At 46.4% G+C, this 27,537-nt stretch overlaps 1 protein-coding gene across 2 annotated transcripts; it reads right to left on the bottom strand.

Moving 5' to 3' along the window:
• On the bottom strand, positions 1-21,727 carry fbrs (fibrosin). Of its 2 annotated transcripts, none has more exons than XM_048987343.1 (18): positions 20,208-21,727; positions 14,803-14,973; positions 14,329-14,364; positions 14,188-14,217; positions 14,002-14,050; positions 9,923-10,214; positions 8,222-8,448; positions 7,761-8,041; positions 7,542-7,580; positions 7,005-7,100; positions 6,145-6,210; positions 5,817-5,855; positions 5,307-5,378; positions 4,613-4,685; positions 4,447-4,527; positions 3,900-3,983; positions 3,113-3,311; positions 1-2,730 (listed from the first exon to the last, which is right to left on the bottom strand). In XM_048987343.1, exons 1-18 carry the CDS (start codon positions 20,499-20,501, stop codon positions 1,371-1,373), a joined length of 3,489 nt encoding a protein of 1,162 aa, XP_048843300.1. In that variant the 5' UTR covers positions 20,502-21,727; the 3' UTR covers positions 1-1,370. The 2 variants fall into 2 exon arrangements, with proteins under 2 accessions (XP_048843300.1, XP_048843301.1); XM_048987344.1 differs by having other exon boundaries at positions 5,826-5,855.
• Between the last annotated feature and the right edge of the window lie 5,810 nt (positions 21,728-27,537).

Below are 27,537 nucleotides of genomic sequence, written 5' to 3'. Positions count from 1 at the left end.
TACTCAACAATCTCTTTATTTGTTAGCATACGAGGTTCTTTTCAGAGGAAAGAAAAGGTTTAAAATATTACAAAATAGTTTTATTCAAATGACTATTTTGTCCTATACATGACTTCCAGCTGTTTCCGTCCATGTCAGCCCCCATCACGTCATACCTCAATGTATAAATTACCTATAAATTATAAACTTTTCCATAGAGCTTTTTTGAAGCACTATAGGCCGGTGGTCTTAGGGCATGACTCCTGCATTTCCTTTCCACATGCGTGTTGTGATGAACGTCACCTTCTATAGTTTGGAAATAAAGACTCCTAAACCCAAGCTGCAGCGTCACCTTCTCACCTAAACCAGCATTGATCACTCACTTCTGATTCCCTTCAAAAGAAGGAGCGCTTTTGCCTATATATAAAAAATATATATTAACAAAAATAATCAGCTTTAGGTTCCCCCTTACAGTATTACAGTGAATCATTTATTCTCTTAGCTCCGTGGGGTTAAAGGAGGTTGGTCATTATTAAAGTAAAATTATGCAAAGTTGCTCGACTGTCATAGATATTTTGTCAGTGAGTTACAAGTGCACAAGCATGTAATTTAACCAAAAGGGCTCTATATGCAGGCAGGTTTATCAACTTAAGCCTTACTTGAGTGATACTTCCTCACTTTGAGGACAGAGACACTATATATTCTTCCTGCGGCCGATTTAATGTTCAGTAAGGGGTCTGTGGTATTTCGGCTTTTAGGCTACAGAAACGTCCACAACTGGAAGAGGAAGAACAAGCATGCATCAGCATCCTACCATCTCGGGGAATGCGGGGGCTACATTTCATGTAACACCAAAAGAAAATTTATGATGGTAGCTAGTTATGGGACAAAATGAGACTTGGAAACCCATGATAGGGGAGAGTGGATAGGGGAGTGTTTACTTCCCGTCGTTTAAATCCAGGCAGAATGGACAGTGCATGGTAATCCCACCAAGCGCTTCAAAATAATCACTAATGCCAACCATAAACAGAGCCTACAGACCTTGTTCAGAGTCTGAAACGTTCTACTCAAGAATTAAAAAGTTCATTCAATATGAGGGGTCCAGGCTAAAGCACCAGTCAAACCTCCATTATACCTTATTACATGTACCATCACAATGATCAGCTTAATTCCAATTTGTTTAAAGTTTACATGTAATGTTTGTCCCCTTAGCTTTACTGTAGCTAAGGCAGTGTCTCTCGTCCCCGACCTGTGACCCACACGTACATTTTTACGCCATTTAGTAACAGATTTGCTATCAGTTTTAAGGAGGGTAACAGCACAGCTTCAGAACAGCATGAAATAAAATCATCACACTACTCTCAGGTGACCACAAGGGGGGGCACCCTGCACTATCTAGATTCCCTGTCTTTGTGTGTACTGTACAGCACCAGTTCAGGGGGAGGTGCAAAGCGGGAGCTGCGAGGAGACACCGAGGCCCTGCTGGGGGTTACGGATGGGATGAGGGGCGGTGGTGCCCCGATCGACAACGAGCCCATCAGTCCAGAGGTAGCCTTGGAGATCAGGCCATTAGCCACGTGCCGAGGGTGGGAAGCCAGGTGGCCCAGGCGGGAGTAGAGGCTGGTGTGGTGATGGGGGCCTGTGGCCCCAGGCTGATGTGGGTGGGACAGCAGGCTGCCATAGAGCGGTTCCAGGTGGTGGTGCGGGGGGGTGGCCAGGTGAGGGGTAGCCAGCAGCGTGTGAGGATGCATCCCATATCTCGCCCTCTCAAAGTCCTCCCGCAAAATGTGCGCTCGCTGCTCAGTGTCCAGAAGGCCGCCGCCAGTGCCCCCCATGGACTGGGGGCCGTGTTCCGGATGGGCGTGGTGCGGAAGTCCGAAGTCCTGGCGTGCTGACGTTGGTGGGGGCAGGGGGCTGGAGCCAGGCGGGTGGTGAGGGTTTGTGACCCGCTCTGCCTCATAGAACCTCTGGGCCTGATGCTGCTGGAACAGCCGGGCCAGCGTGGCATCGGGACGCAGGGCGAGAGCCTCACGCTGCTGCTCCCTCCAGGGGTCCCACGAGTGGCTCTGTGGCAGGACGTGGGGGTAGGAGGTATAGCGCTCTGCTGGCGATCCCATCACCATACCGGCTGCACGCGGAGTCAGGGACAGCGAGAGCGAGTGGTGCGTGGGCAGGCCAGGCGCCGGGCCCAGGCAGAGGGGGGCTGGGCCCCCAGGGTGCGGGGGCAGCAGGGACAGGCCACTCGGCTCCGGCTCGTCTCTGCGCTCCTCCTTGACCTTGATGGGGGCCAGCAGGTGGGGGGACGGCCGATTCTGGGAGGGCCTGGGGTCGGCCTTTTTGTCCTGGGACAGCAGGGAGGTAGGAGCACAAAGTGGGAAGCTCTCCTTCTGGGGGGGGCGGGAGGCTTCCGCCTGAGATTTGGTTCCCTGGGGGGTATGCCGACAGGGGTACAGGTCCAGAGGAGAAGAAGCCAGGCTGAGGGAGGGTGCAGGGGTGGGGGGTGCCGAGGAGGAAGAGGAGCAGGGTCTCTCCGGCACGAGGTGCGACCTGGAGGACAGAGAGGGGGTCGGCTTGCTGTCCCGCTCTCTGTCACGGCTGTGCGCTGTTGGGGGGCCCTCCCGGGGTGGGGCTTCAGTGTCGGGCTGGGGCCCCTCGCGGTCACGTTGGGACACGGGGGTGCTGCCGCGGGGCCTGACGGGGGCCATGGCTGGGGACTCCAGGCCAGGGCGGCGACCATATGCAAGGCAGTCACTTTAGGGTGGGAGAAGGGGGGGCAGAGAGGAGGGGTTAATGTGCCTGACGAGGCAGCCGTACATGCAGGCAATGCAAGCTGTGGTCCTTAAGTTTGAGGGGCAGCAGAAATACTAAATATGTCCCCCCTACCCTTAATACGACACAGCCATAATAAAATACACTTAAACACCCCTCCTGTTTGACACCAGCTGGGGGAACACGTTATCTTTGTGACTGATCACATTACTGATTGTAACTTTATATGCGATTAGTTAAACAAATTGCAGGAAAGGGGAAGAGAGAGAAAAGAGAATGAAAAAACAGCTACTGTGAAAAGGAGGGAGATAGGAGGAGGAGACAGCAAGCACAGCAGGGGGCGCTGCAAAGCCCGGGCGCATACCGGTCCTTCTCGTCTTTGATGTGGATGACCTCCTTCTCCTTAGCCGGCTCTCGCTCCTCCCTTTTGTCGGCAGCCGGGGTCCAGGTGGGGGCTGTGGAGAAGGCAGAGGTGCGGTGTAGGCGCTTCCAGGAGTCGTGGCAGCCGGCTATCCCCCCCACGGACCTTCCGGGGCTGTCCTTAGGACCGAACGAGCTGGGCACTGCAGGGGAGGGAGCCCACAATTTGGCAAGCAGATTAGTAATATGCCCGAATTATTTATGAGACACCCAAAAGTTAGTAATCTGTATAAATTCAGTGTATAAATAACAAAAATGTCAAACATTAAACTGCAAAAAAGTACCGCCACACCATAGACGTCTTTTTACCTTCTATATCCACAACAGTCTCCTATTTTAAATGATGCTGTAGCTGTTGAGCTGCCCCTTTCTTCACTGCCACTTCAGTGCCTAACACTTCCATGGTATACCGACACAGGCGCATGCAGTGTGCTCCGCTAACTGAATTTAATAAAGATAAGGATATGCCGAATTGATAGCTAACTTTTAGGCATCACAGTATGCATCTCATTAATACTTTAGGCATACTACTGATCTGCTTTTTGCACTGTGGGCATAAGTAAATGTCCATGTAGTACCGATACACCAGCGACTGGACAAATGTTCACGCCCGTTATGTAAAGCCCAGGTGAATATTGAACATACACTGTACATTGCTGATTACACTGCGATGCAATACCATGCAGCCTTACTTGACAGCTGCTCTCAGGCAGCTACTGTGACTGACTCACCCAGCGCCGTGCTGCCCAGCCCACCGAAGGCACCGGTACCCAGAGATCCCAGGGAGGCATAAGGAAGTAGGCGGCCAAAGGCATCTGGAAGACGATCACAGAACCGGCCATCAAACCAGCGGCCTGATTGGCCAGACGGGAGGGCCTCCAGACCCCCCCCTCTGAGCATCACGCAGGCCGACAGCACACTTCATCTTAGACAGCAACAGCCCCACAGCCTTGGTGACCACGCCGCACTCTTCAGATCACGACCGTGGTTCCTGCCTCACCCCTTACTGAGACAGACACTTTACATACGAAGCTTTATTCTGTAGGTTATTATATACTCTAATGTAGCAGCAGTCATTTACTGGACCAGTTTTTTTTGGGGGGGGGGCGGGGATTAAGGGCCTTGCTCAAGGGTACAACGGTGATACAGCCAGCCTGCCGGCCCTGAACACTGACCCCTGAACACTGGCCCCTGAACACTGGCGCATTGCTAAACTGCCAGGTTAAACAGCATCTCAACACCACATACAAAACAGAGAGGACAGCAAAAGGATCTTACCAAAGTGACCTGGGGGGGTGAGGAAAGAAGAGTGAGGAGTTAGAGGAGGAACAAATGAAGAAGAGGATGGGTGGACCGCTCCTGGAAAGAGAAGACAGTCAGGCACACAGAGACTGGGACATCCCAAAGCAGGGACCCAGCATGGACCGGTGGGGCCAGAGAGTACCTAGAGGTCCGTGCCCAGAGCCAGGCAGACGGGAAAGCATGTCGCTACGGAAATCCAGCTTCCGAGGATCCGCCTGCAGACAGGAAAGGCAGCAGTGAGCCTCAGTGCAGCTAAAAGCTGCTGAACTGATATCCTCATCAGACAATCAAAGTACCAGATCTCTATCAAAACATTTCTGTAATGATGTAACCTTATGCACGGCATAGTGTACAAAACAAATGGACAAATGAGTGAAGATCACAAAATGCAACTGAGCAGAGTCAAAAAAAAACTAAGGAACATCATTGAATGGACATGGACACTAGGAATAAGACAGCATTGTCAAACATTCGAGAATGAATAAATGTAGGGGTGCAGGAACGCCGGCGTCAGATATCGGGCCCATACTGAGCTCATATACTCACACTTTTAAAAACTGTCCGATACCAAGAACCTATACCACTTAATTGCAATATTACACTAAAACTCAAAGCTGTGACATTTTGTCAGACAGTAAGGTCTGTTCTGCTAGTGTCCAGAGGAGGAAGGGACAACACGTCATGTGACACAAGCAATTTGATCAAGCATCTAAAGACACACCATAGCATATTACACAGTTCAGTAATTTGTACAGTAATGCATTTTGAAAAGCGTTTGAAACAGCTGAACTGTATTCTGAAATTTGTGTGTTTTAGAAGATAAACGCAAACTTCACCTTGACTTTCTCCTGGTGTCTGAAAATCATCCAGGCCACACGGACATGCATCGCACACCATTTCCCGGGTTTCTGCATCAGAGGCGAGTATTTCTATCAAAACCTTACAGAGCAGGACTCCACCACCACAAGAGCAAAGATATCGAAGTGTCATTGTCATACTGCTAAAATTAAGCGACAGCTACATCTATACATGTAATCCTATATATATTACCAACATGCACAATGAATATATCATTTCACTATACTACTGTAGTTATGCTAGGCGAGGCATGACAGACGTTTTCTCTAATGGACAATCTGCCTCTTCCACACAACTGCATCTCATCTGGTCCTGAAATATCAGGCTGAATTTTACCAGACACCTGAGATTTCGGCAAAATAAACCGGAAAAACAAAGGCAATGACATCAAATTCAGTTAAGAGTTGGAAGTGCCCCGATTTGACAGTGACTGATCTGCAGCTGTGGATTTGGTGGTGAGAACGGCAGCGAGTCCGAGAGGGTCGTACGTTACTAACTCTTGAGGACATCTTGAATGGGTCACTCAGCTGGAAGAAACACAAAGACATGAGCATGAGACGGGAGAGAGCAGCAACAGCACAGACACAGATCAGCGTTTAGTGATGGATGCGTCAGAGCATAAACCAGGCCACTGGAACTCTTCCTAAGGATTCCTTATAAAACACAAGCATGTTTCCCTTTGGCTAAACAAAACTGTGTTGAGGTTTAGTTCTACAAGTTATATCAGGTAAATCAGGGAAAGAAATTCCCAGCTATTTTCGATAAGGAAATGTAAATGATGCATCCCACAGGACAGAGAACACCAGGGACACTCACTTTAGGGTCTTTGGGTTGCAGATGAGCTACAGGTCCGAGACGAGGCGACATCTCTGGGCTGGTGCCCTGAGGAGAGTCCGCAGGGATGTTACATTCGAGCAGCACACCCCCTCCCCCCCGCAGCCAGCGCCACGCCATTCACACGCTGGGCTGCTATGAGATCTCTGCAGGTACCATCTCCTGATCAGTGCTGACTGCTGTCCAAAGCAGGCCAACCCTGCCTCATAGGACCAAGCATAAAACCAAATCTCCTGTTTTGTCAGAATAACCAAGGGTTATAAAAAGGAAGTTGGATAACCAGTAATGTACAGTGTGCAGTGTACACCACATCATACACGGCAGCCCTGTTGGCGTTCACCCTTAAGTATACGTTACACTACATAGGTTACGGTATAGGAAGGCTTCATTTACTCAGTCTGGCTTTGCTCCTCCAGATATATCCTAGGTTCTGGTTTTCACTCTACATAACTGATATACTAACAGCACAATGACCCGAAAAGCACTGAAAGTGGATCAAATCCCACACAGACCTGCAAGCAGGGGTCCTACTACATTCACCTTTTAAACTAATAACCTGAGACCTGACAATGAATAAAATGCAATTCAAACAACTTGTAGGCATTTTCACATATACAGCAATACTGATGCAGGGTCACTACTCAGACTACACTTAAATCATTCGGTAAATATACAACGAGTATAGATTAAGTCTAAGCTCTGCACAAGTCAAAATACATCAGAATTAATATATACAAATATAAAAGGGTGGTTATATGAGCCAAATATTCATTCAAAAAAAAAAAAAAAAAAAACGTTAAACATCTGCTGTGGAAATAGTGCATTTACGTTACCCTGCTCACCTTTGGTTGAAAAGCTCCTTGCAGGGAACTGAATGGTCCAGTAGAGGGCAGCACAGGGGGAATCCCAGGAACTGTGGGAGGGTACTGAGGGAAAAACTGAAACGAACAAGGGAAACTGACAAATTTAGAGTTTAGAACACCTTACAACTCAGCAGTAGTGTCCGTGTGTCCGATCAATCACAGTAAAGCTGTAGAAAATAACCACATAAACGCCCCTTAGAGAGAGAAAGAGACCAGCATCATCTACACCGTGCCTGCGGGTACAGAAGGGACGAAGACGCTGTTCCCTCTGAAGTGTTTCATTCATACAACTCAGTGGAATTCATGCAGTGGCCTGGGACAGTTAATGTGAAGTTACTGATACTGGGACAGTGTCTGCATGGGATGGGGGGCGCCGGTGAGCCACAGGGGCGGCAGCATGCAGGGCAGAATGAAGCCTCGGGCGAGGCCGGGGCGGGCCTCCTGAGAGCACTGCTAGATCTGGGATGTCGTTAGTGAGTGTTTTCCCCTTTTTTGGTGGGGAGTGGGGGGACTCACGGGGTGCCTGTAAAGTCCCTCCATCTTGCACTTGTCAAACTAGGAGAAAACACAAAAACAACTTACTAATGAAATATCATATCTCTTTCTGAACACACGGCAGGACAGTACAGTCTGCTTCTTAGCTAAGCACCTCTGTTTACAGTTTGAAGAAATTTGGATAAAGACAGAGACATGGCCGACGTGTGACGCACACCCCCCTGCTGGGGGGGGACGTACCAGTGGACCGGCGGTGGTTGGAGGCGGCAGGAACGGCGTGAAGTGTTGGTGCGTGTGAGTGTGCTGGTGCTGATGGTTGTGCTGGTGGAACTGGAACGCCAGTGGTGGGACGGCAGCCTGGGCGCTGGTGGGGGCCGAGCGGCGGCCAGAAGCCTCGCTGGGGCCTGAGGACGAAGGGCCCCCGTTGGTTTGCGTGTCCGCAGTGGGTGCCCCCGCCTCGGCCCCCGTACACTTTGATGTAAGGAAATGAGAGCGCAGTTCCTGGGACAGCAAATTGGGCCCTGCAGGAGAGAGACACAAGTCACACACGCACACATAAATGACTCAAAACCATAACTCTCATTACGATGACCTGTGCTCAAATGGCACTCTGCTTCACCTAATCACACCCGTTGCTGCCCTTGAATGTCAAAACCTCACCAGCAGGAGGTGACTGTAAGCAGCTGCACAGTGAGCAGTACCTGTGAAAGCACCAGCGCTGGAGCCTGTGGGTGGCTGAGAGACCCCCTGCTGGAGGGGGGGCAGTGGAGGCAGGCCGGGGGATGACCTGTAGTGAGTCCCTGAGCTGGAATGTGAGCGAGACGGCAGTGCCCCCGAGAGGCTGGCAGCCACGCTCGCCGTAGGCGTGGGGGGGCACACAGAGGAGGAAGAGGCGGAGGAGGAGGGGGGCTTGGCCACAGTGCTGCTCCTGAAAGACCAAGTTCACAAAGGTCTGAGGACCTGTTCGGCACCATCCGTAACCGAGGCCCGTTAGCCTTTTTCAACATTAAACATTTAGAATGTTCCCAGCATCCTCACTGCGGCTCTCCTGACACTGTAAAGAGTAACAAAATATGTGGGCAATGAGGTCAGGCAGTGTCAGCTGTGCCCAACACGCATTTACAAAATAAGCTATAGTCAAGTGAACCGACATTAAGCACAAGACTGCAGACAATCACAAAAAAATAGAACAGATGCTGCCAGGTAAAATTACTGGATGGACCAACGGGAAATGTGAAAGCCAATACATGTGTTTTTACTCAAATATTCCAGTCTTAGTTGTGACTAGGACTGCAACAATTCATCAAGTAACTCGAATAACTCGATTACAAAAAGTCCTAGATGCAAATTCTTTGCTTCGATGCTTCGTGTAATCCGCATGACTATGTACCGTTTAGTGATCAGTGTGTTTCACTCGGAGGATTATTACTGTCGCACAGTGTGCTTACGCTGCATTACGTGTAGCAGGTTTGATTTGATGGCGCGATGGAGGAAGACAGGGAAAATAGCGAGGAAAGTCGGAGAAAAAGACGAAACATGTCTGAAGTTTGGGACCATTTCAAACAAAAGAAAAGCAAAAACGCTGTATGCATTGTAAAACCAAACTAGCTTACCACAATAGCACAATGTCAATAATTCAACATCAACAGAAAGCACCCAGTCTATGCAACCAGTCCACAGAGCAGAACCAATACAAGGTAAGCGTGAGCATTTCACTAACATTCGCGGGTAAAAATAGACCGGCGATAGAAACGTATTTATGAGCATATGTGTGAATAAAAAAAAAAAAAGATTCAGCCCAAGCAGCCTCTATTTTACCTCAATAAAAACACTGATAACAGCAGCGAAAATGATGCTGTCGTAGTTAATTAACATGGAGCTGGACCCTGTCTATACGCAAAGAGCAAAGAGACGGTTCCGTTACAGAGATGGTGAACTCAGGTGGAGTGACGGAAAACAACAGCAGTGCTTGTAATCGCGACTAAACCTTTACTGGTAAAGAGCTGGCGAGAGTCCTTAATCAAGCCAGCTGTTTAACAAGCTGAAAGGTAAGAAAAGCCATGTTTTCAGCTGCTCCCATTCACCGATATTTGTCTTCCACCGCAGCAAGGCTACAGTAAAGCTATACAAATTAAAATATTACATGTTACACAAGGTAAAAAAATCTGAAAGCCTCAAGTGGAACTTTAATGAACACCACTTTCAGGGAGTCTGTAATATGGTAACTCACCATAAAGGCAGCAAAAAGGACAACACAATAAGACAAGATTAATAGTTAGAGTGTTTTAAAACTATGAATTAATGAAGCACAATCACAATATAGTGACGATCTAACAGAGCTGAACATGAATAAAGTCACATCACAGCATAAAAGATTTTTTAAATAGCTTCTAGAGACCGACCTGCTGCTGAAGTCCAGGCCAGAGGGGGCGGCCCGGTGCTCAGGCAACATCAGGAAGTCTTTCAGTTTTGGCGAGGGGCCGGCACCGTGTCGCGTGGGGACGCCCTTGGGGAGGAAGAGCGAGGCGGCCGCCGTGGCCAGGGGCTCCGAGGCTGAGAGGTCCACACTCTTCTCCTGACTGCGCTGGAGGCCCGAAACGCGCGGCGTCACCGAAAGCCAGGGGTGACAGCGCAGCATAGAGGGCGGGGAGGGGCCGCTCCTCACAGAGGTAGCCATCATCAGGGGGGCAGGCTCTGAAAAAGGGGGGACACAAGGCATGTCTCTCAAATGAGGTAGACAGCAATGCAACTAGCACAAACGCTTGGGTTCCATCAATAGGCATGATCACAACCCTTACAGGAACAGAAGCATTAATACACAGAGGGCAGTCAGAGGTACAGACCCTGATAAACACGCCATATGGTCCTTCAAACCAACTTCCAAGGGTCACTGTGGTTCTTCTGTACACAATTAACAGCACAGGCAACCCGCTGCCGCTTTCTAACAGAGTAATATGCAGAATACAGACAGGAAGAGACAGACAGAGAGACAGACAGAGACAAACATTTAGAGCCAGAGAGACAGACAGAGACAGACAGACAGAGAGACAGACAGACAGAGAGACAGACAGACAGAGAGACAGACAGACAGAGAGACAGACAGACAGAGAGACAGACAGAGAGACAGAGAGGGCATTCACATGAATATATGCAATAAGGCCCCTTTCCGAGGCAGAGCAGGCCATTGTGATTCACTTCATTTACTGCAGAGGGTAGGGCTGAGTAACGAACTTCAGTACTTTTATGGTACCGACCGAAATGCTCCAATTCCACCAAGGACAGAAAAAATAATTATCTTGCAGTGCCAAATTCCGATACCCAAAGAGTAAATATCAGCGTCTGTGAACTAATAAACATGCAGCATACATGTAAAGATTTAAAGTCACTTGTGATTGGCTGACTAACGTAATGTTACACGAACATGGCATAGAGGCCAGAAGGGAAAACGTATGCCCAGAGACAAGCATGTGAACTGACTTACATATGAGCCGCCGCCGATGCTGCATTTGTCATATATACCTAAGAAATCAAGTGTAGCTCTACAGGGTTCCAGAGGACCATTTAGTCACATTTTGCTACCTTTTTTGGAGACGGCACTGAATTTTATAAGTAGGCGCACCAGAGTGACTTGCAAATATACCCCTCATTTATGCCCAAATATGCCCCCCATATAGTGCATGGCCACATAATCATATGAAACACCTGGATAATATCTCTCTGAAATCTTAATGTATAATCATGAAAAAAATGTTGACTAAATCCATAATCTGTCTTCTTTTAAAATCGCCAATTGTTGGAAGTATTAAAGTTTTTAAAATTAGGCTAAATTGGCAAAAAAGTAAACCATGTCACCTTTCTTTGTTTTACCTGCGTTGGGGGCGTGCAGTGCCACTCTCTCACCTGAAGATCGCTATTCGCATTCTAAATAGTCGCATTTCCGTGTATTCAAATAGCATTCGCATGGTAATTAGATGAACAACGCAACGGTGAAACGCGATCCAGATACATCCCCGTAAAAGGGGGGGGGGATGTGTGAATGGCTCATGCATACACATGAGAGCTCCTGAATATTCAATGGGAGGAGACCAGAAATAGTGACATGAATTACGTTTTTCTTATTTTTTTATCAAACTGAATGTTGCAACTACACCATTTAGTCATCTTCATGTAGCCAAGATTTTGGTGATCAGATATCTGGGATCAAAACAAACTGCCATCATTGCTTACTATGTACCTTTATAATATTTCTGCAAGTGTTCCAAACTGCATTTTGCAATGTCTATACAAGTCAAATGTCAAACTTAACAAAAAGCTGACATATTTACAATATACATTAAAATAAAGATGTGTAATGGCAAAACAAATATACAAGAAATAATTTGCCATTAATTAAGTTTATGATATTTGAAGAAATGTGTGAGTGTGAAAGTTTGTTTCTTACCCCTAGACCCCAGAGGGTTAAGAAGTACACTAGAATATTCTCTCCGTAATCGAATAAAACCCACCAGGCAGCCTGTGTTGGCCAAACATTATAGCAACAAACTCTTCGGAGGGTACGTGTGACTGACAGGGAGAAGATGAAATGATGCCATTGGACAGTCACTGGATGGCCAGGCCCTGAGGAAGCTGTCAAGCCGTCAAAGCTAACAGACAGCTTCCCTGTGATGAGACGCTAAACATGTGACCCACTGAGGTTCAGCAGGCTGCTTAGCTGAACCCGCAGCCAAGCCACAAACACTGAAGGCTCACAGGAGAAAGGAGGGGCTTGATGGCCGCAGACAGGAGATGCTGCAGGGAGTTGCAGGAGTCCTGGGCCTGCGGCTGAACAATACACCTACATGACCGGCATGCTCTCTAATCGAGGGCCTGAAATAATCTCACAGTGAATGTGAAGTAACACCTTTCTCTACCACCTTTGAAAAACAAATCTGGATGGATGAAGCGTGTCCCACGTATAGTCCGCTGACCATTAAACCTTCAGAAGGTGATTTAGACCAGTGTTTCCCAACCCAGTCCTCAGGGAACCCCAGACAGTCCACATTTTTGCTTCCTCTCAACTCCCAGCGCACCTGTACCAGGTATTCGGTGTTCCTGATTGGCTGGGAGGAAGCAAAAACGTGGAATGTCCGGCGTTCCCCGAGGCTGTTTTCACATAATAGTCCTTTTTATACAAACCACACTCAGACTTCTTAAAGTGGACCAAATGAAAAGAGACTCGGCTCTTTTTGCATTCTCATTATGAACTCATCTGAACCTCAGTTCCCTTTCTGGTTCACTCTAGCTCTGATGGGGCCTCAGTCCTCCTACTGTTCACATGAAATAGTTCCTCTGGAGATTTCAGACCTTTATTGCTTTGGATTATGGGTGGCATGCCAGTACATGTGATCTTTCTACGGCAAGCCTGGAGGGCTAAAATACAATGGCAAAGGGTGAAGCAAACCTGTAGCGCTTGTGTCACAATGTGCAGGTTAAGCAAACTGCAACATGGACTTGAAGCATTTATTTCAGGAGGGTCTGAGTTTGTTTGGAATATTCACATGCAGTACTGGGCAAGTGTCTTAGGCTCTAAGGCAATCAAAGGCAATGTTTAAAGCTATTTAACTGGGTAGTACAAAACGGTACAAAAACAGTTTTACATTAGAATATATGCAAATCAAGAATAACAAGAAGCAAAAAAAAATCTTCTGTTCTCCAAAAAGTTCCTGATATCTAGTTGTATGGCTAAATGAACACGGCTTCAGTTCCCAAAGCTCTCCTCAGGGGCACCCCAGCCTTCCCATGCATTTATCAAAGTTCACCACCAGCTAAATTCATTAAGTTAATTAGTTAAAAAAGTTAATGAGATGATTAGCTATACCAAGGGTGGTCAAGTTAAAAAAAAATGGCTGTATCGTATGGTTGTTGGAATTAACCGGGAGATATTAGCAGAAGTTTTGAAAAGGCTAAGCTAACACACTTTGACAGACATAGTAACATAGTGTTAAACCAACCTTAAGGTCATTTAGACATAATTTTCTTTGACTGCCTAAGACTTTTAGCACAGTAATGTGCAAAAAAAAAAGCTGACAATCACTCAGTTTGGTTTGAGGGCTGAAATGGATCAAGTCTGAAAACACCCTCAATCTCATATGACCTGGGGCAGAGAATGAGCTGCATGCCAAACGGCCTCCTGTACAGTCCTACCAGGCATCCCTTGCATCCGCTAATCCCCTTGAAACCTGTATGGGAGCCAGAGGCATTAAAGTGCTTTCACGTGACCCTAATAGCTCAACAATGCTGCTCAAACTCCATATTCCAAGGTGCCAATAAGTTCAAGGGTCATTTGAAAGGTCTGGTTATACAGAATTCAAGGCTCCCCTCATCAGCACTGATAGAGGAAAGCGCATTTTAGTCAAAGCCCCACCACTGGACACCACAGAACGGCACAAAGCCTAAAATCAAATCACAAGCAAAGGGACTAGAGGGAGCATCTAGATTTTACCTTTTCTAGTGCTGACAATGAATATTGGATCCATGTCATTTTCTGACATCTAAAGTTGAAAAGACAAAAAGAAGTTTTGTTAGGGGAGGGATAATATTTCAGTTAATGTTCAGTCAAAACAAGCACACAACTCAGGTGCACCTAAAAAGCTAAAAACTACAGGAAACTGAATAAAGGAACACCTACCTTATCACCAGAGTCACTCTCTGCGTCACACTGAAAGACAAAATGAGAACAAGTGAACACAGAGCTGGGGAAGACATGAACTATGCACTGCCCTCTAAAGTCCAACAACAGGATTACAGCTGGATGAACAAGGACACTTACTATGTAACCAGTCTCCAGCAAGAAGCTCCCGACGGTCTACAACACACAACAAGATTCATATAGAGTGATTTGAGACAGAATCTCCCAGAAATTACCTGGGATGATAATAAACACCCCCCCTCCCCCAACCAGAAAAGAGGGTATTAGCTAACATGACAGGGGGAAGAAAAACGTACTATTCTAAATGCAGCCATTTCAATTATGTATAGAGACAAACCGTCACGTATCATTGTGATAGAGCTGAATATACTGCAGAGATCACTATGAATTATTCAATGGTTCTTCCCCTCCATCACAGGTGCGCATCCTATCAAAAGCCATATTATAATGTCAGCCGCCAGACTTTCACTGCAATTCAATATGTTGGTGAACATATAGAAATGTGTTCCCCCTGAAAGTCTGACCCGCATTGCACATCCTAACTAGTTTAAACTGGTCGCTCACTTCACGCCAACATACGCAGAACACACACACCTCTGGCTTCCTGCCACGTTTGCGGCGCCTCTCCTGGTAGCCAGTGGGATAGCCATGCTGGTCAGACTCCCGATCCAGGTGGCCCTCGCTGTCCCCGTGGTTCCTCCGTCTCTTGGTCCCCCTGCATCTCAGGAATGCCACATGCGCCGGAGTCTTGAGCGGACAGTCCGTCTGAAAGAGACGCGAGATACTGTCTGCTATTGGGAACCTGACAGTCACAAAGCGCATCACATTTGGCCAGTAAAAATGCAGTTTCACAAATATTACAGCAACCACAATAGGAAAGACAAATAAAAACTAAACCACAGACAGCAGATTACTATACAGGAAATGAATATCACCCTTTATAGCAAGAAACAGCATCCATTGTGGATTTGGCAAAGCTGATTGGGTGGGTGGGTGTTTGCATTTTTGTAAATATTACATCATGAGGACCAGATTTCCTCACAATGTGATAAAACCTGTAACTTTTTCCTTGTGGGGACATTTTTTCATAAACTCAGTTTTATAAAAATCTGTTACTGCAATCAAAAATCCCAAAATGCCAGAAGTCTTATATTTTGTTTGGCTACTTATAGTTAAGGTAAGGCCTGAGTAGGAGTTAGGATATCAGTTTGGTTATGCCCAAAGAAATGAGTTCCCATAAAGATATGAACACACTCACTGTGCGTTTGTGTGTGTGACACGAACCATGATCTGAAGCTGTGGAATTAAGTCTCCTTCTAAAACCGTATTTACGCACACAACAGTACACAGGTTAACCGCAGTATCAAGCACTTGACTTCACAATGAATGGAAAGGTGAGGTTTGTCTTACACAGTGAGTCACTGCAGATGACAAGGCAGACACCAGGCAGTTAGAGGCAGTCAGCAAGCCAAGTACAGGCTTGTTACCATTGTGATAACTCTCACGGGTGCCGTTTCGGCAGATGATCAAATTCTGCCGAATCAAGACAGCGTGTGTGTGCAGTCTGAAATGGCAACAGCAGTGCTAGTGAATAGCTGATGACTCAGAGCATGATTACACCGGCAGGTTCCAAAGATACATTTCTCCCAAAACCACATGTACATTCCTGCCTGCGCTCGTTATTTAAATACTGACTGCAAGGTGAGCAAAGACTATGTGTCTGTTAGTACACATCAGGCCACTGTTAACTAGCATTTCAATGCTGCCAAACTGATTTTCCTAATGTCTCACACAGCAATGATTCTGCTTACAAATTCTGTTGAACAGTACAAGTTTGCACCCATGAAACCCTAAGGCACATTTATAATGATGTGCTATCAACCGATGTGTATAAAACTTTATACTGCTCTTCACTTACACAAATAACCCCGCTGTTAGATAGTCATGCGGAGCTCAATGGGTCTTAAGTGGAACGGAGCAGTGATCAGTGATGTGACAGGAAGTGTAAATATTTACTGTAATTAGCGGTAGGGACTCCTTTGAGTTTTCTGATAGTGCCAAAGGCTATTTAATGTGTTAACGTGTCTAAAGGGACAGAATCGAACCTCAAAGTATTACAAAGAAACTTCTGGAGTTAGCTAGCTTAAATGACAAGCCTCTTCCTATATTAAGAAATACTGAACTTCAGTGATTTAATGAACAAATTACTTTTCATTATGAGAAACTTAGTAGATACTTTCTTAGGTGTTGCCATCTTAAAACATAAAACACTGGCTTTCTGGTTAGTTACTTAGCACTACAGATGAAGTGTCAAAAAACATGCTGATAGTGACCAAAATGAACATGTTGCTCAACATTATCACGCTGTTAGAATGTGTTGAAAACGTTCAAAAAATACCAATATACAAACTGAAATTATGTCATCAACTTTTATACTGAAAAACCACAAATAAAATTAGTAGCACTATACATTTTTTGTTTGCAGAAACATAAAAAATAACAGACAACATATGAACATCATACCAAATGGACATTAGCATTAAAAATCTCTGCAGCGCTACCACCTGCCTCCTGCCAAGTTTTCACTGACAAAACACGCCATGTTAAATGCAGTGGTTGCACACCTGCGTTTGGGAGACTTGTTAACTTTGGTTGGTGCTGGATGATATTTAATGCAAGTTTTTACAAAGCGCTGAAAAGATATTTAAAATCTGAGACAGTAATACTGTTGGGAATATTACTGTGAATCCAGTAACCATTTCATCCCTAATTAGGTCACATCTGTATTAGGCCTACAGACATGACCAGTCTTCCGGGCCAATGGAGACAGATTTACAGCTGCAAAATGGCTGCATGCACAAGTACTTAAGCTGACACAAAGAGTTAAACCTGAGGCGTGTACTAAAATTACTAATTTGGTGCCTGGGTCAGTCAGAGAACCTGTTTTAAGGGATGTTAATGGAGCTGGTGTAAACGGAACACGGCAGTCCTACTGAGGTTTGAAAACTTCAGAAAATATCAGCAACATCCAAAAAGCCAAAAAATTTCACGGCACGCCTCGCCTCCTAAACTGAAATACCAAAACATACCCTGCCAACATCTTTCCAATTCAGGCTTACAGTGCACAGTATTATTTCACTAAACATACTCTAAATGCAGACTATTTTAGCCCAAAAGCACTGCACACAGCCAGTGTTGTAGAGTCACCCTGGTGAGGTGGTGGGTATTAGCCCAGACCCAAAGGACATATGCATTATGCACACACACAAAGTGCCCCCTGTGTGTGCCTATGTGCCCTACGATGGCCTGGCACCTACCCCACGTTTCCCAGGGCACTGGACCAGCAGAACCCCCTTCTACATAATGAATGGGTGGAATTGTTACTGACATCCTAATTATCCAATAGCCATATTATAACAAACTAACACTGTAATGCAATTTAAAGGGGAAAAAATTGCATCTATGGAGAACAGAGTAGATTGAGAGCTTACGGAAATAAGTAACATTTATAAGCTGGGATAGAGATTTAGTAGGTTACTAATTCTCTACAGTCTATACTGGATTTTTAATTGTCATTTTTAGTCTCCGCCATGTTTAAGTGGCTCCACCCACAGGTGAACATGAGGCAGATGGGCTGCTCTTTAACAAGTGCCTGCAGGTTGGCAAAAAGGACACTTTAATACACCAGTAAAACAATAAAACACAGCCACTATATAGTGGGAAGCCACAGTAGGTTGCATTCCACAGAAAATCATCACCATCTTTCGCTATATCTATACAGACCATAGCTACAGGGCATTGAGCTACAATTATGACATATTCGCCATGGTAAAGCACAGGTACAACAGCATTTCACAGAAATTACTATTTTCTGAAGGGCGGTAACTAAATTGCCCACCCGGTAAAGCAGCAAGCACTGTGCTCAGTGAGCTGCCAGCCCGGCACAGGGTCACTCCGGCCACATGTACAGTATCTACAATCGCAGAGGGGTTTTAACACAGTGCCGCTGCCGCTCATTCAACTTTACTCTCTGAAACGACAAAACAGCCATCTTGAACATTGCTCCAATGTTTTCCTGGTGTTAGAGGATGGTAGACAAGCTTCTGCTTTCCAAGCCTGCAGCCTTCCACATTTACTGATGCTAACTTCTTTATGTAAACAAAATATGAAATGTGCTTTTTTGACATAAGAATCATATAAACACTTCATGTGTCCATTTATTCTTCACCTATACAATATAATGCAATGTTCAGAGCACATCACTCTCTACAAATACTCGGTGAGCAAATTTTTGTGCAGGTTGTGCTAAGCAATACTATACGCCATTAAAAAAAGACCTCAACATTGGGCAATGAAAAACGTCAGGATTACCAATCAAAACTGAGCCACAAACAGCCACAGTGAAAATCATCCGCAGCTGAAGCTAATGCCCCAAGGGATGGCCAAATGTTACCCACCAGCACGTCACCGCCCCTCTCAGAGAAAGCTGACTGGGCAGGCAAGCATCATATCCCTGCTCCACATCACCGTGTCGCTCAAACTATCAAACACATGTCGATTACCAAGCACACCATGATGGTATTTTAAATAGATAGCAGACAACACAGGAAAACTGGGACGCTGAAATACTTACAAATTAAAATTCATGCCAGTATTAAAATTTCTAGGTGAGCACCAAAAGAACCAGACATGTAAGGGAAGAGGATCGAGTGTAGAGTGTGTTCAATGAAGGGGAAGCAGCATTTTCTCATCTCATGCTGCTAATTAGTTATGTTTTCCCAATACACTTACAGGATAATTACTTTTTTCCCCCCATTGAAAAATAGGTTCACTGAGTGTTAAAGAGATCAGCAGAAAGCACACCAGGATTAATCAGCCAATCGGGAATCATTCTGGCAACAAACCCCAAGTCCTTAAACAGTAAGCTGTGTCATACTCTCATGGTTTCCTTAGGAGTAAGGAAGCACCAGACACACCAAGCACTCTGCTGTACTGTGCACGTAATGCCAGATTAGGATCCAAGCTGCAGTTATAAACAGGAAGGACGTTATTTTCTGTACTTGAGGAAACAAAACAGAACAGGAAAACAGCCCTGCTCAAAGACAGCATATGCGTGATCTTCGTGTGGTAAAGTTCTAGGTCAATGTAGGCCACCTGGATGCAATCAAAATTAGAGGTTTCTGTCATATGACAGGGGAGTGAGCCAGCCAGCATAAGTGGACCAGCAAAGACAGGCACCTAAAGGTGTTCAGCTTCTGACTCAGCTACCAGATACTATATCATGAAGTTGCAGCCAACTTCCATTTTCTTCATTAACTGCACTCCATGTTTTAAATACCTCCAACGTCTTTCATCGCAACACACCTCATCTAACAACTTTACCAAGTAGCTAACCCCACATCGACTTGCACATAATAATCGCTCCCCGTTCGCGTACCTGGGGTGACTGCTTCACAGATCACTTTCTCTTGGACACAAAATTCAGGTGAAATCATTCATCCATCCTGGCAAACCCGTTAACTCCGCCCCCGCAACAATGACAGACATATCCATCCGTAGCGGGCTGTCGGCTGCTTTCCGTCAGGTCAGACTAAACGCGTCCCCACCCCCAGCGGATCCCCATTGTTACCCGGGTAATGCAGTGAAGTCGCCGGGTTTCTCTTTAATCATGTAATCCCTCAGATCCAAACAGAGTTCAAAGCATTTCAACCACCCTGTTAATTTGTGATCGATCTCCAGAATAATTAATGATAGTCCTGCGTTCCTCCTTTCCGAGAAAAGCACCTCAGCTATGACAGATGACACACCGACCTGGAACCCCCACCGTAACCCGAACTTTTTTGCATGATCGATCCTTAGTCTAAAGCAAATAAACCCGGTTGAGGGAGCTTAAGAATTCAGGTATTTCCAGGGAAAGGACCCAAGGCCATGTCACCCCCCACCCCCACCCCACCCCACAAGGCCACGCAGCCTCGCCCTGCATTTCTTCGGCCGCTCACCTCCAAGGCCTCCAGGCTGACGAAGCTGGCGATGGCGAACCCATCGATGATGTCCTCCTCCCTGGACGCCGACTCTCTCTTCCGCCGGCGGGGCGGCCTGCGCCGTCCGCACAAAGATTCGGCACCGCAATCCAGGCGGACAGTCGCCCCGGTTCCGTCCTCGGCGGCTGCTGGCCGCTCGGAGTCGGAGGACGCGGACGACGCCCTGCGCTGCGACTCGGCCCTCCTTCGCAGGCGCTCCCTGTCGCGCTGGGAGCGGGTGCGCCGGCTCTGCCTGGGGCCTGGCCCGTCCATATCAGCGCATACACCAGGGCGCCACTAACATCCACTTACCAAGCGCTCTAACGGGGCGCTCGGAGGACCGTCCGCCTTATCCGCTTCCCGGGACTGCCGGGTACGGGTCCGCTATAGTGGGGCGCCCCTGTCTAATCTCAAAAAGCGACCAGATCTGATCAAAAGGAGCTTGCAAGTCCCCTTGTCCGGCCTTGGAAGAACCCAGGCATCGGCATGCGGCCGATCGGGATAGGGAAGCAGAAGCGGCCTATTCACCCGAAAGGCCACCCTCAGGCTGTGAGGCAGCGGAGCGGCGTGTTTGGCGAAAACACGGCGCTTAGGTGGCGGATGGCTTGTGCAGCCCCGCTCGACCGGCCATCGCGGACCCCCGCTGGCTTTTCCTTTAGCCGAAGTTCGCCTGCATGGTGGCTAGGCTCGCTCTGCCCGTGAATAATAACGTCAACACCCCGATCACGCTTATTTATCAGTCATATTTAACCACCTCTGTCAGAATAACCGATAGGTTCCGCTCGTCACCGCTTCTTTCAATCAGCCGCGGAACCCTACAGGCGGCCCGGGCAGGGGCACGACCACCCTAGCAGGCGGTGTCACTGTGAACAGCGTCCCCTCGGGATACGCTGTCTCCACTCCAGTGTAATAAAAAGCACGATGCCGGCGCCCCCGTGGCGATAAACTTCGGTCAGCGGAGTGCTACACGTGGATTATGCGTTCGCCCCGCAGCCAGCAGTGACTTTATCTCCCGCGGTAAGCAGAAAGCTGTGCATCCGGCGGCCTCTCGTATCAGGACCGCTTAAGGATCCGCTGTTAGATCGGACAGGCCCCCCACTCCATATCGAAGATTCACGAACCACATCATAAGGAACTAGAATTGGTTCTATCTCATATTTCGGTAGCTGGTTTCGGGATCTCCAGCCAAGAAATGCGTCTCAGGCCCGTTTAGCGCAGCCTGGGCCTCAGTTTAAAGAGCCCGGAGCGCGAGGCGGGCTGTCGCCTCCCCCAGTGACAGCGGCTCCGCGGTCCGCCTGCGGCTCTCTACAAGTCCTGGCCAGGCTGCGAGGCCCGTGTCCCAAGCGTTGAGGAGCACCTAACTCCGCCAGCGGCGGTACTGTGCATCATGTCGGACCGAGGGTCTGTATACTGGAATAAAGAGGAACCTGAAAGCACAGCAACACCGCAGTCACGGCGCTGTGGCTGCACGAAACACGGAAGGAGCCGTTCAGGCGGAAGTGAGGAAAAAAAGCCAAACATAAAGGGCACGTGCCCTCCACTTGGGAACTCAAGAAGATACGCGTACTGCCATCTACTGTACTGGAGTAGAAGAAAACTTGCTTAAGCTGAAGGAGGCTCAAAATGACTTTATCATAACACTAATGAATGATTCCGAACTCCACGTTTTTTATTGTTTTTCCATATTATTATTATTATTATTGTTATTATTATTATTAATAATGGTGGTGCAGTGGTTAGCATTGTTGCCTCACACCTCTGGGACCCGGGTTCGAGTCTCCGCCTGGGTTACATGTGTGTGGAGTTTGCATGTTCTCCCCATGTCATCGTGGGGTTTCCTCCGGGTACTCCGGTTTCCCCCCACAGTCCAAAAAGATGCTGAGGCTAATTGGAGTTGCTAAATTGCCCGTAGGTGTGCATGTGTGAGTGAATGGTGTGTGAGTGTGCCCTGCGATGGGCTGGCCCCCCATCCTGGGTTGTTCCCTGCCTCGTGCCCATTGCTTCCGGGATAGGCTCCGGACCCCCCGCGACCCAGTAGGATAAGCGGCTTGGAAAATGGATGGATTATTATTAATAATAATAATAATAATTATTATTATTATTATTATTATTAATAATAATAATAATTAATAATAATGATAATAATAATAATAATGGATTGCATGTCTGGATGTACATTATCGACATCTGAATATGCATTCATTGTGGATAAACTATCATTCTTACAACTTACCTCTGGCATTAGGACTGGAAAATGTTACAGGAAGTTTATTGTACCCATGGAAAACAACAATCAGGGCAAACTAGGCCAGTATTCAAGATGGCCGCTCCAGCTCCAGCTCTAACCAAGGACAAAACTGCAAGAAAACTACATGAGCCAGAAGATAAGCCTCTTGTCTCTGTCACACATAAAAAGCTTGTCCCTGACCTTTACTCTGGAAGTTCCATGCCCTTCTAATCTTCCCATCTACATATTATTCAGAAATATGTCAACTTCATCCCCACTCCTATTAAAGTGAATCTTTTACTGATTCATTAGACTAACAATTTGCAGTGTATAATAACTTATGTAATAATTCATAGATCAAATAAAACAAATGTCCCTTTAATGTTCTAGACACCATTTTTATTTAAATCTAAAGCACTTTTAAATGCTGTATAGGAAGTGGCACCTGCAGCAGTGTTGTTATTCTTCAAATATGCACTTGGTAAAAAAACTATAAATGGGCTAGGACTGCATTTGTATTCAGATTTTTGCACATATTTACCAGTGGGCTGCCCTGTGATGGCCAGCCAGAGACATTAAACCTGGCAGCATTTCACTCGCACCCCTCACTACTTCCACGGCCATCTGCTGGCAGAGCCAGGAAGTGCATGTAAATTATTCAATTCTATACGCATACGCAAGTGCATGGTCAGTTCTTGCAGTTGATGTGTTGGAAGCAGGAAAAATGGACAGGATATAAGAATCTGAACGACTTTGATAAAGGCCACACTATTATGGCCAGATGACTGGGTCAGAGCACCTCCAAAACAGCAAGTCTTGTGGTGTGCTCCCACAATGCAGTGGTCAGTACCTACCAAAAGTGCTCCAAGGAAGGCCAACCTATGACTCAGCAACAAAGTCATGGGTGCCCAAGGCTAACAGATGTTTGTGGGAAGCAAAGGCTAGTCCGTCTGCTCCTGTCCTACAGGAGAGCTACTCTAGCACAAATTGCCGATAAAGTTAATGCTGGCTATGATGAAAAAGGTGTCAGAACACACAGTGCATCACAGTTTTCTGTGTATGGGGCTGAGTAGCTACAGACCAGTCAGAGTGCCCATGCTGACCTCTGTCCACTGCCGAAGTCGCCTACAATGAGTGGGTGTCAGAACTGGACCATGAAGGAATGGAAGAAGGTGACATGATCTGATGAGTCACGTTTTCTGTTACATTGAGTGGACGGTGCATGTGCATCATCTGTCTGGGGAAGAATGCAAACTGGAGGAGGCAGTTTGGACAGTGTTCTGCTGCAAAACCATTCTTGCATTCATGGCATTGGCATTCATATGGCTGTTGCTTTGACGCAAACCATGTACCTAAACATTGTTTTAGACCAAGTACACCCCTTCAAGGCAAAAGTTTCCCAATGGCAGTGACCTCTTTCAGGAGGATAATGCACCCTGCAAAAAACTGTTCAGGAATGACTTGAGGAACGTGAAAAAGAGTTCGAGGTGTTGACTTGGTCTCCAAATTCCCCAGATCTCAATTTGGTCGAGTATCTTTTAGATGTGCTGGACAAACAAGTCCGATCTGATCTACACAAAAATGTCATGCAGTGATGATGAAAGTGTGTTCAGCCCAATGTGAGTACAGACCAGCTGGGGAGGGAGAACAATCATGCTTGGGGCTTGGTAAAGGGAAACCAGGCCAAGTGTGAGTACGCCCTATAGCAGGGGTATCAATCTCCACACTCTGGTGGCACAAGGGGCACCCACACAATATTAAGCAGGTGGTTTGAATGTCTTGGCTGATCGGTGTATGTTAGTCATTATTCTGATAACTACTAATCTAGCACTATGGCATTATTCTGTACAAACAGCTCTAAAATAATATAGTGCCATTTGTAGACTCCACAATGTTCTTAATCCATAAACGTTGCTGCTACCGACTTGTGCTTGCACTCAAGTAAAACAAAAACTTTCCACTGCAAATTCTTCTTTAAAGCAATCAGTTTACTTTTGACATTCAGACGATATCATTCGATATTCTCCTCCCATCAGAAATAATTCAATATTTACACTCCTGTAAGTACAACCCCAAATCAGAAAAAGTTGGGACAGGCTGGAAAATGTGAATAAAAAATAAAGCAGCAATTCACAAATGTCCCTTAACTTTTATTTCATTGCAGACAGTATGAACACAAGATAATTCATGTATTTTTTGGTCAACATCATCTGATTTGTAAATAAACATCCCTTCTTGCCATTCAGGCTTGCAACACATTCCAAAAAAAGTTGGGACGGGGGCAATTCAGGGGTAGTAATGAGGCATAATAACTAAATAATGATGTGATTTGAAACTGGTGATGTTAACAGGTGATTGCAATCATGATTCGGTACAATAGCAGCATCGAGGAAAGGCCTACTCCTTCAGGAGCAAAGATGGGCAGAGGATCGCCAGTTTGCCATCAAGTGCGGGCAAAAATCTTTGAAATGATGAAGAAAAACATTTCTCAAAGAAAGATAGGAAGAGATTTGGGCATTCCTCCATCTACAGTGCATAACATAGTGAAAAGAATCAGGGAATCTGGAGAAATCACCGTGCGCAAAGGCCAAGGGCGCAAGCCTAAACTGAATGGCCGTGATCTCCGAGCCCTCAGACGGCACTGCATTAAAAACCGTCATTCATCAATAAATGATATAACTGCGTGGGCTCAGGACTACTTCAGGAAGTCACTCTCAAGCACTACAGTATGTAGCTACATTAGGAAATGCCAGCTAAAACTGTACTGTGCCAAAAGGAAGCCCTACATAAATAGCATCCAGAAGCGCCGTCGACTTCTCTGGGTTCGAAGGCATCTGGGATGGTCCATTGTGCAGTGGAAACGTGTATTGTGGTTAGACGAATCGTTTTTTTTTTCTTTTTTGGAAGAAATGGACGCTGTGTGCTGCGGACCAAAGAGGAAAAGGACCATCCAGACTGTTACCAGATATAAGTCCAAAAGCCAGGGTCTGTCATGGTATGGGGTTGTGTCAAGTGCCTTCGGCAAAGCTAACTTGCACTTCTGCGATGGCACCATCAATGCTGAGAAGTATATCTCAGTTTTGGAGGAACAAATGCTGCCTTCAAGACGACGTCTTTTCCAGGGACGCCCATGCTTATTTCAGCAAGACAATGCCAAACCACATACTGCGCGCATAACAAAGGCATGGCTGCGTAAGAAGAGGGTGCGGATGCTTGACTGGCCGGCCGACATTTGTGAATTACTGCTTTATTTTTTTATTCACATTTTCCACCCTGTCCCAACTTTTTCTGATTTGGGGTTGTACAATCCTGTCAGAAAATTATGTAGCCCTAAGCCCTCACCTTTCCTAAAACCTGTTAACTAGACCTCTTTCACTCACAGATTAAAAGGGTCAGCACCCACCTATCCAAGACTTTCATGGTTTCTTCCCCGTTTGGCCAGCAGATGTCGCTGGCCATCCTGTCCTACCCGTTGTGAAAATCTTCAGTGTGTTTCTCCTGCACCCCTGATGGTCACATAGCTCCTCTGTCGTGTGCTCAAATCCTACCTCCTCTGTTTTTGTATTTTGTAGATCTTGTTCCCTAGTGTTTCATTTGTATTAGTTTTTCTAGTTCCTGTGTTTTTTGACTTGTATTCGGTTTTGGTTTCTGCTTTGTGCCCATGGTTCTGTTTTACCTGTCTTTGTTATTCCCCTAGTGTTAGGTTCTGTTTCCTTGTTTCTCTGTCAGTTTCTTAGGTTCCCAGTTTGATATCCCAGTTCCTTGATTTAATTATTAGTTTCACCTGTTGCCTGTTTTCTTGTGCCAGTCCTTGTGTGTTACCTGATTGCTCGTTGTCCTGCGCACTCCCTGATTAGTTAATTGTTTCATGTCTCACTCCTGCTGTGTCATTATCTGATTCGGTTGAGTAGTGAATTAATCAGTCCCTTGACTTCAGTGAATGTATTAGTCAAATTGGATAAGTTGGTGAAGGATAAGTCAACAAAGAATCATACATTTTAATACATTGAAAATACATTTCAGTGGAAAGTGACCTTTACAAAACAAGTCCTGGATAAATACTACAAAAGATGAATGGGTGGAAAAAGACATCTGGTTTCATCTGCAGGAGATCCAACTCTCTTGGTTACAGCATAAAGACGGCTCTGGGGTACTGTCATGCCCACCTCATGAAAATCGCATCGACAGCTGAGGATAACTGGAAAGAATGGTATTTAAGCCTTTGATTAGGTATTATCTGCTATGCATTTATTTTAAGCGCTTTACTTCTGTGTTTCTCCTACAGTTGCAGTTGGTCTTCCTTGCCCTCCCCGGGCCTCCCGCACCTCCTGCCTGCCCTCCTTCCCTTCCACCCTTTCCGTGAAGTACTTCGTGTATTCCTCGGTGTTGTTTGTTAGTGTTTTTGGATGGATTTCCCGGCTTATCAACCCCTGGCTTTCGAACTCACGGCCTGTCTCTCATATTTCGGCTTGGCATTCGGTGAAAGGATTGGATGGCTCTCGGTATCAACCTGGTTACAACTTTCGACTTCCCCTATTGCCTTTTGGAATAAACCTGGTTGCCCCGAATCCTCTGTCTGTGTATTGTGTAGCGCAACAGGTACTTCATTAATAAGGGAAGAGTCATCTGGTGTTTCTGAGCAATTTCCATCTAACTAACAGATATTTTTATCTGGGGTACAGTTGAGAAACCTGGGGCAACCAGTCTCTTCAGCACTGCCTTAAGGACTTTGTTCAAGGGTCCAATGGTAAAATCACTCTGCTAATGATGGGATTTGACACAGTGACCTTGTTCGCAACCACAGGTTCTGCTGACTCATACAGATAACAGCTCACAGGGAAGCTGATGGAAATCATTCAGCAGCTAGTGCAGCAGATAAAAGCTGCTCGTGGATGGGACAGCTCCTCCCTGGACTGTGGAAGAAAAGCTTTGGGAGAACATGGAAATTCTATAGCCAGAGTGGGAGCAGCAACCAAATACCCATCCCTAGGGCTGTGGGGCTGCAGCGGCAGTCGCTGAGTCACAGTGTTGACCTTTGTCTGAAGAAGCTCAAAAAAGAAAGTCTTAGTAACATCATATTTA

The sequence above is a fragment of the Brienomyrus brachyistius genome, chromosome 20 (genome assembly GCF_023856365.1).
Source record: "Brienomyrus brachyistius isolate T26 chromosome 20, BBRACH_0.4, whole genome shotgun sequence".
Lineage (NCBI taxonomy): Eukaryota > Metazoa > Chordata > Actinopteri > Osteoglossiformes > Mormyridae > Brienomyrus > Brienomyrus brachyistius.
The sequence above is the reverse complement of the archived record's forward strand: the minus strand, read 5'-3'. Positions and strand labels throughout refer to the sequence as shown.

What these genes read in the sequence shown, in the direction of transcription:
- fbrs (XM_048987343.1), bottom strand. Translation starts at nt 20,501, where the DNA reads ATGGACGGGCCAGGCCCCAGGCAGAGCCGGCGCACCCGCTCCCAGCGC. An exon ending in TCAGCCTGGAGGCCTTGGAG is followed by an intron (nt 14,974 to 20,207) that starts GTGAGCGGCCGA and finishes CGTCTCTTTCAG; the next exon opens with ACGGACTGTCCGCTCAAGAC. An exon ending in GACACCAGGAGAAAGTCAAG is followed by an intron (nt 4,686 to 5,306) that starts GTGAAGTTTGCG and finishes TCCTGTCTGCAG; the next exon opens with GCGGATCCTCGGAAGCTGGA.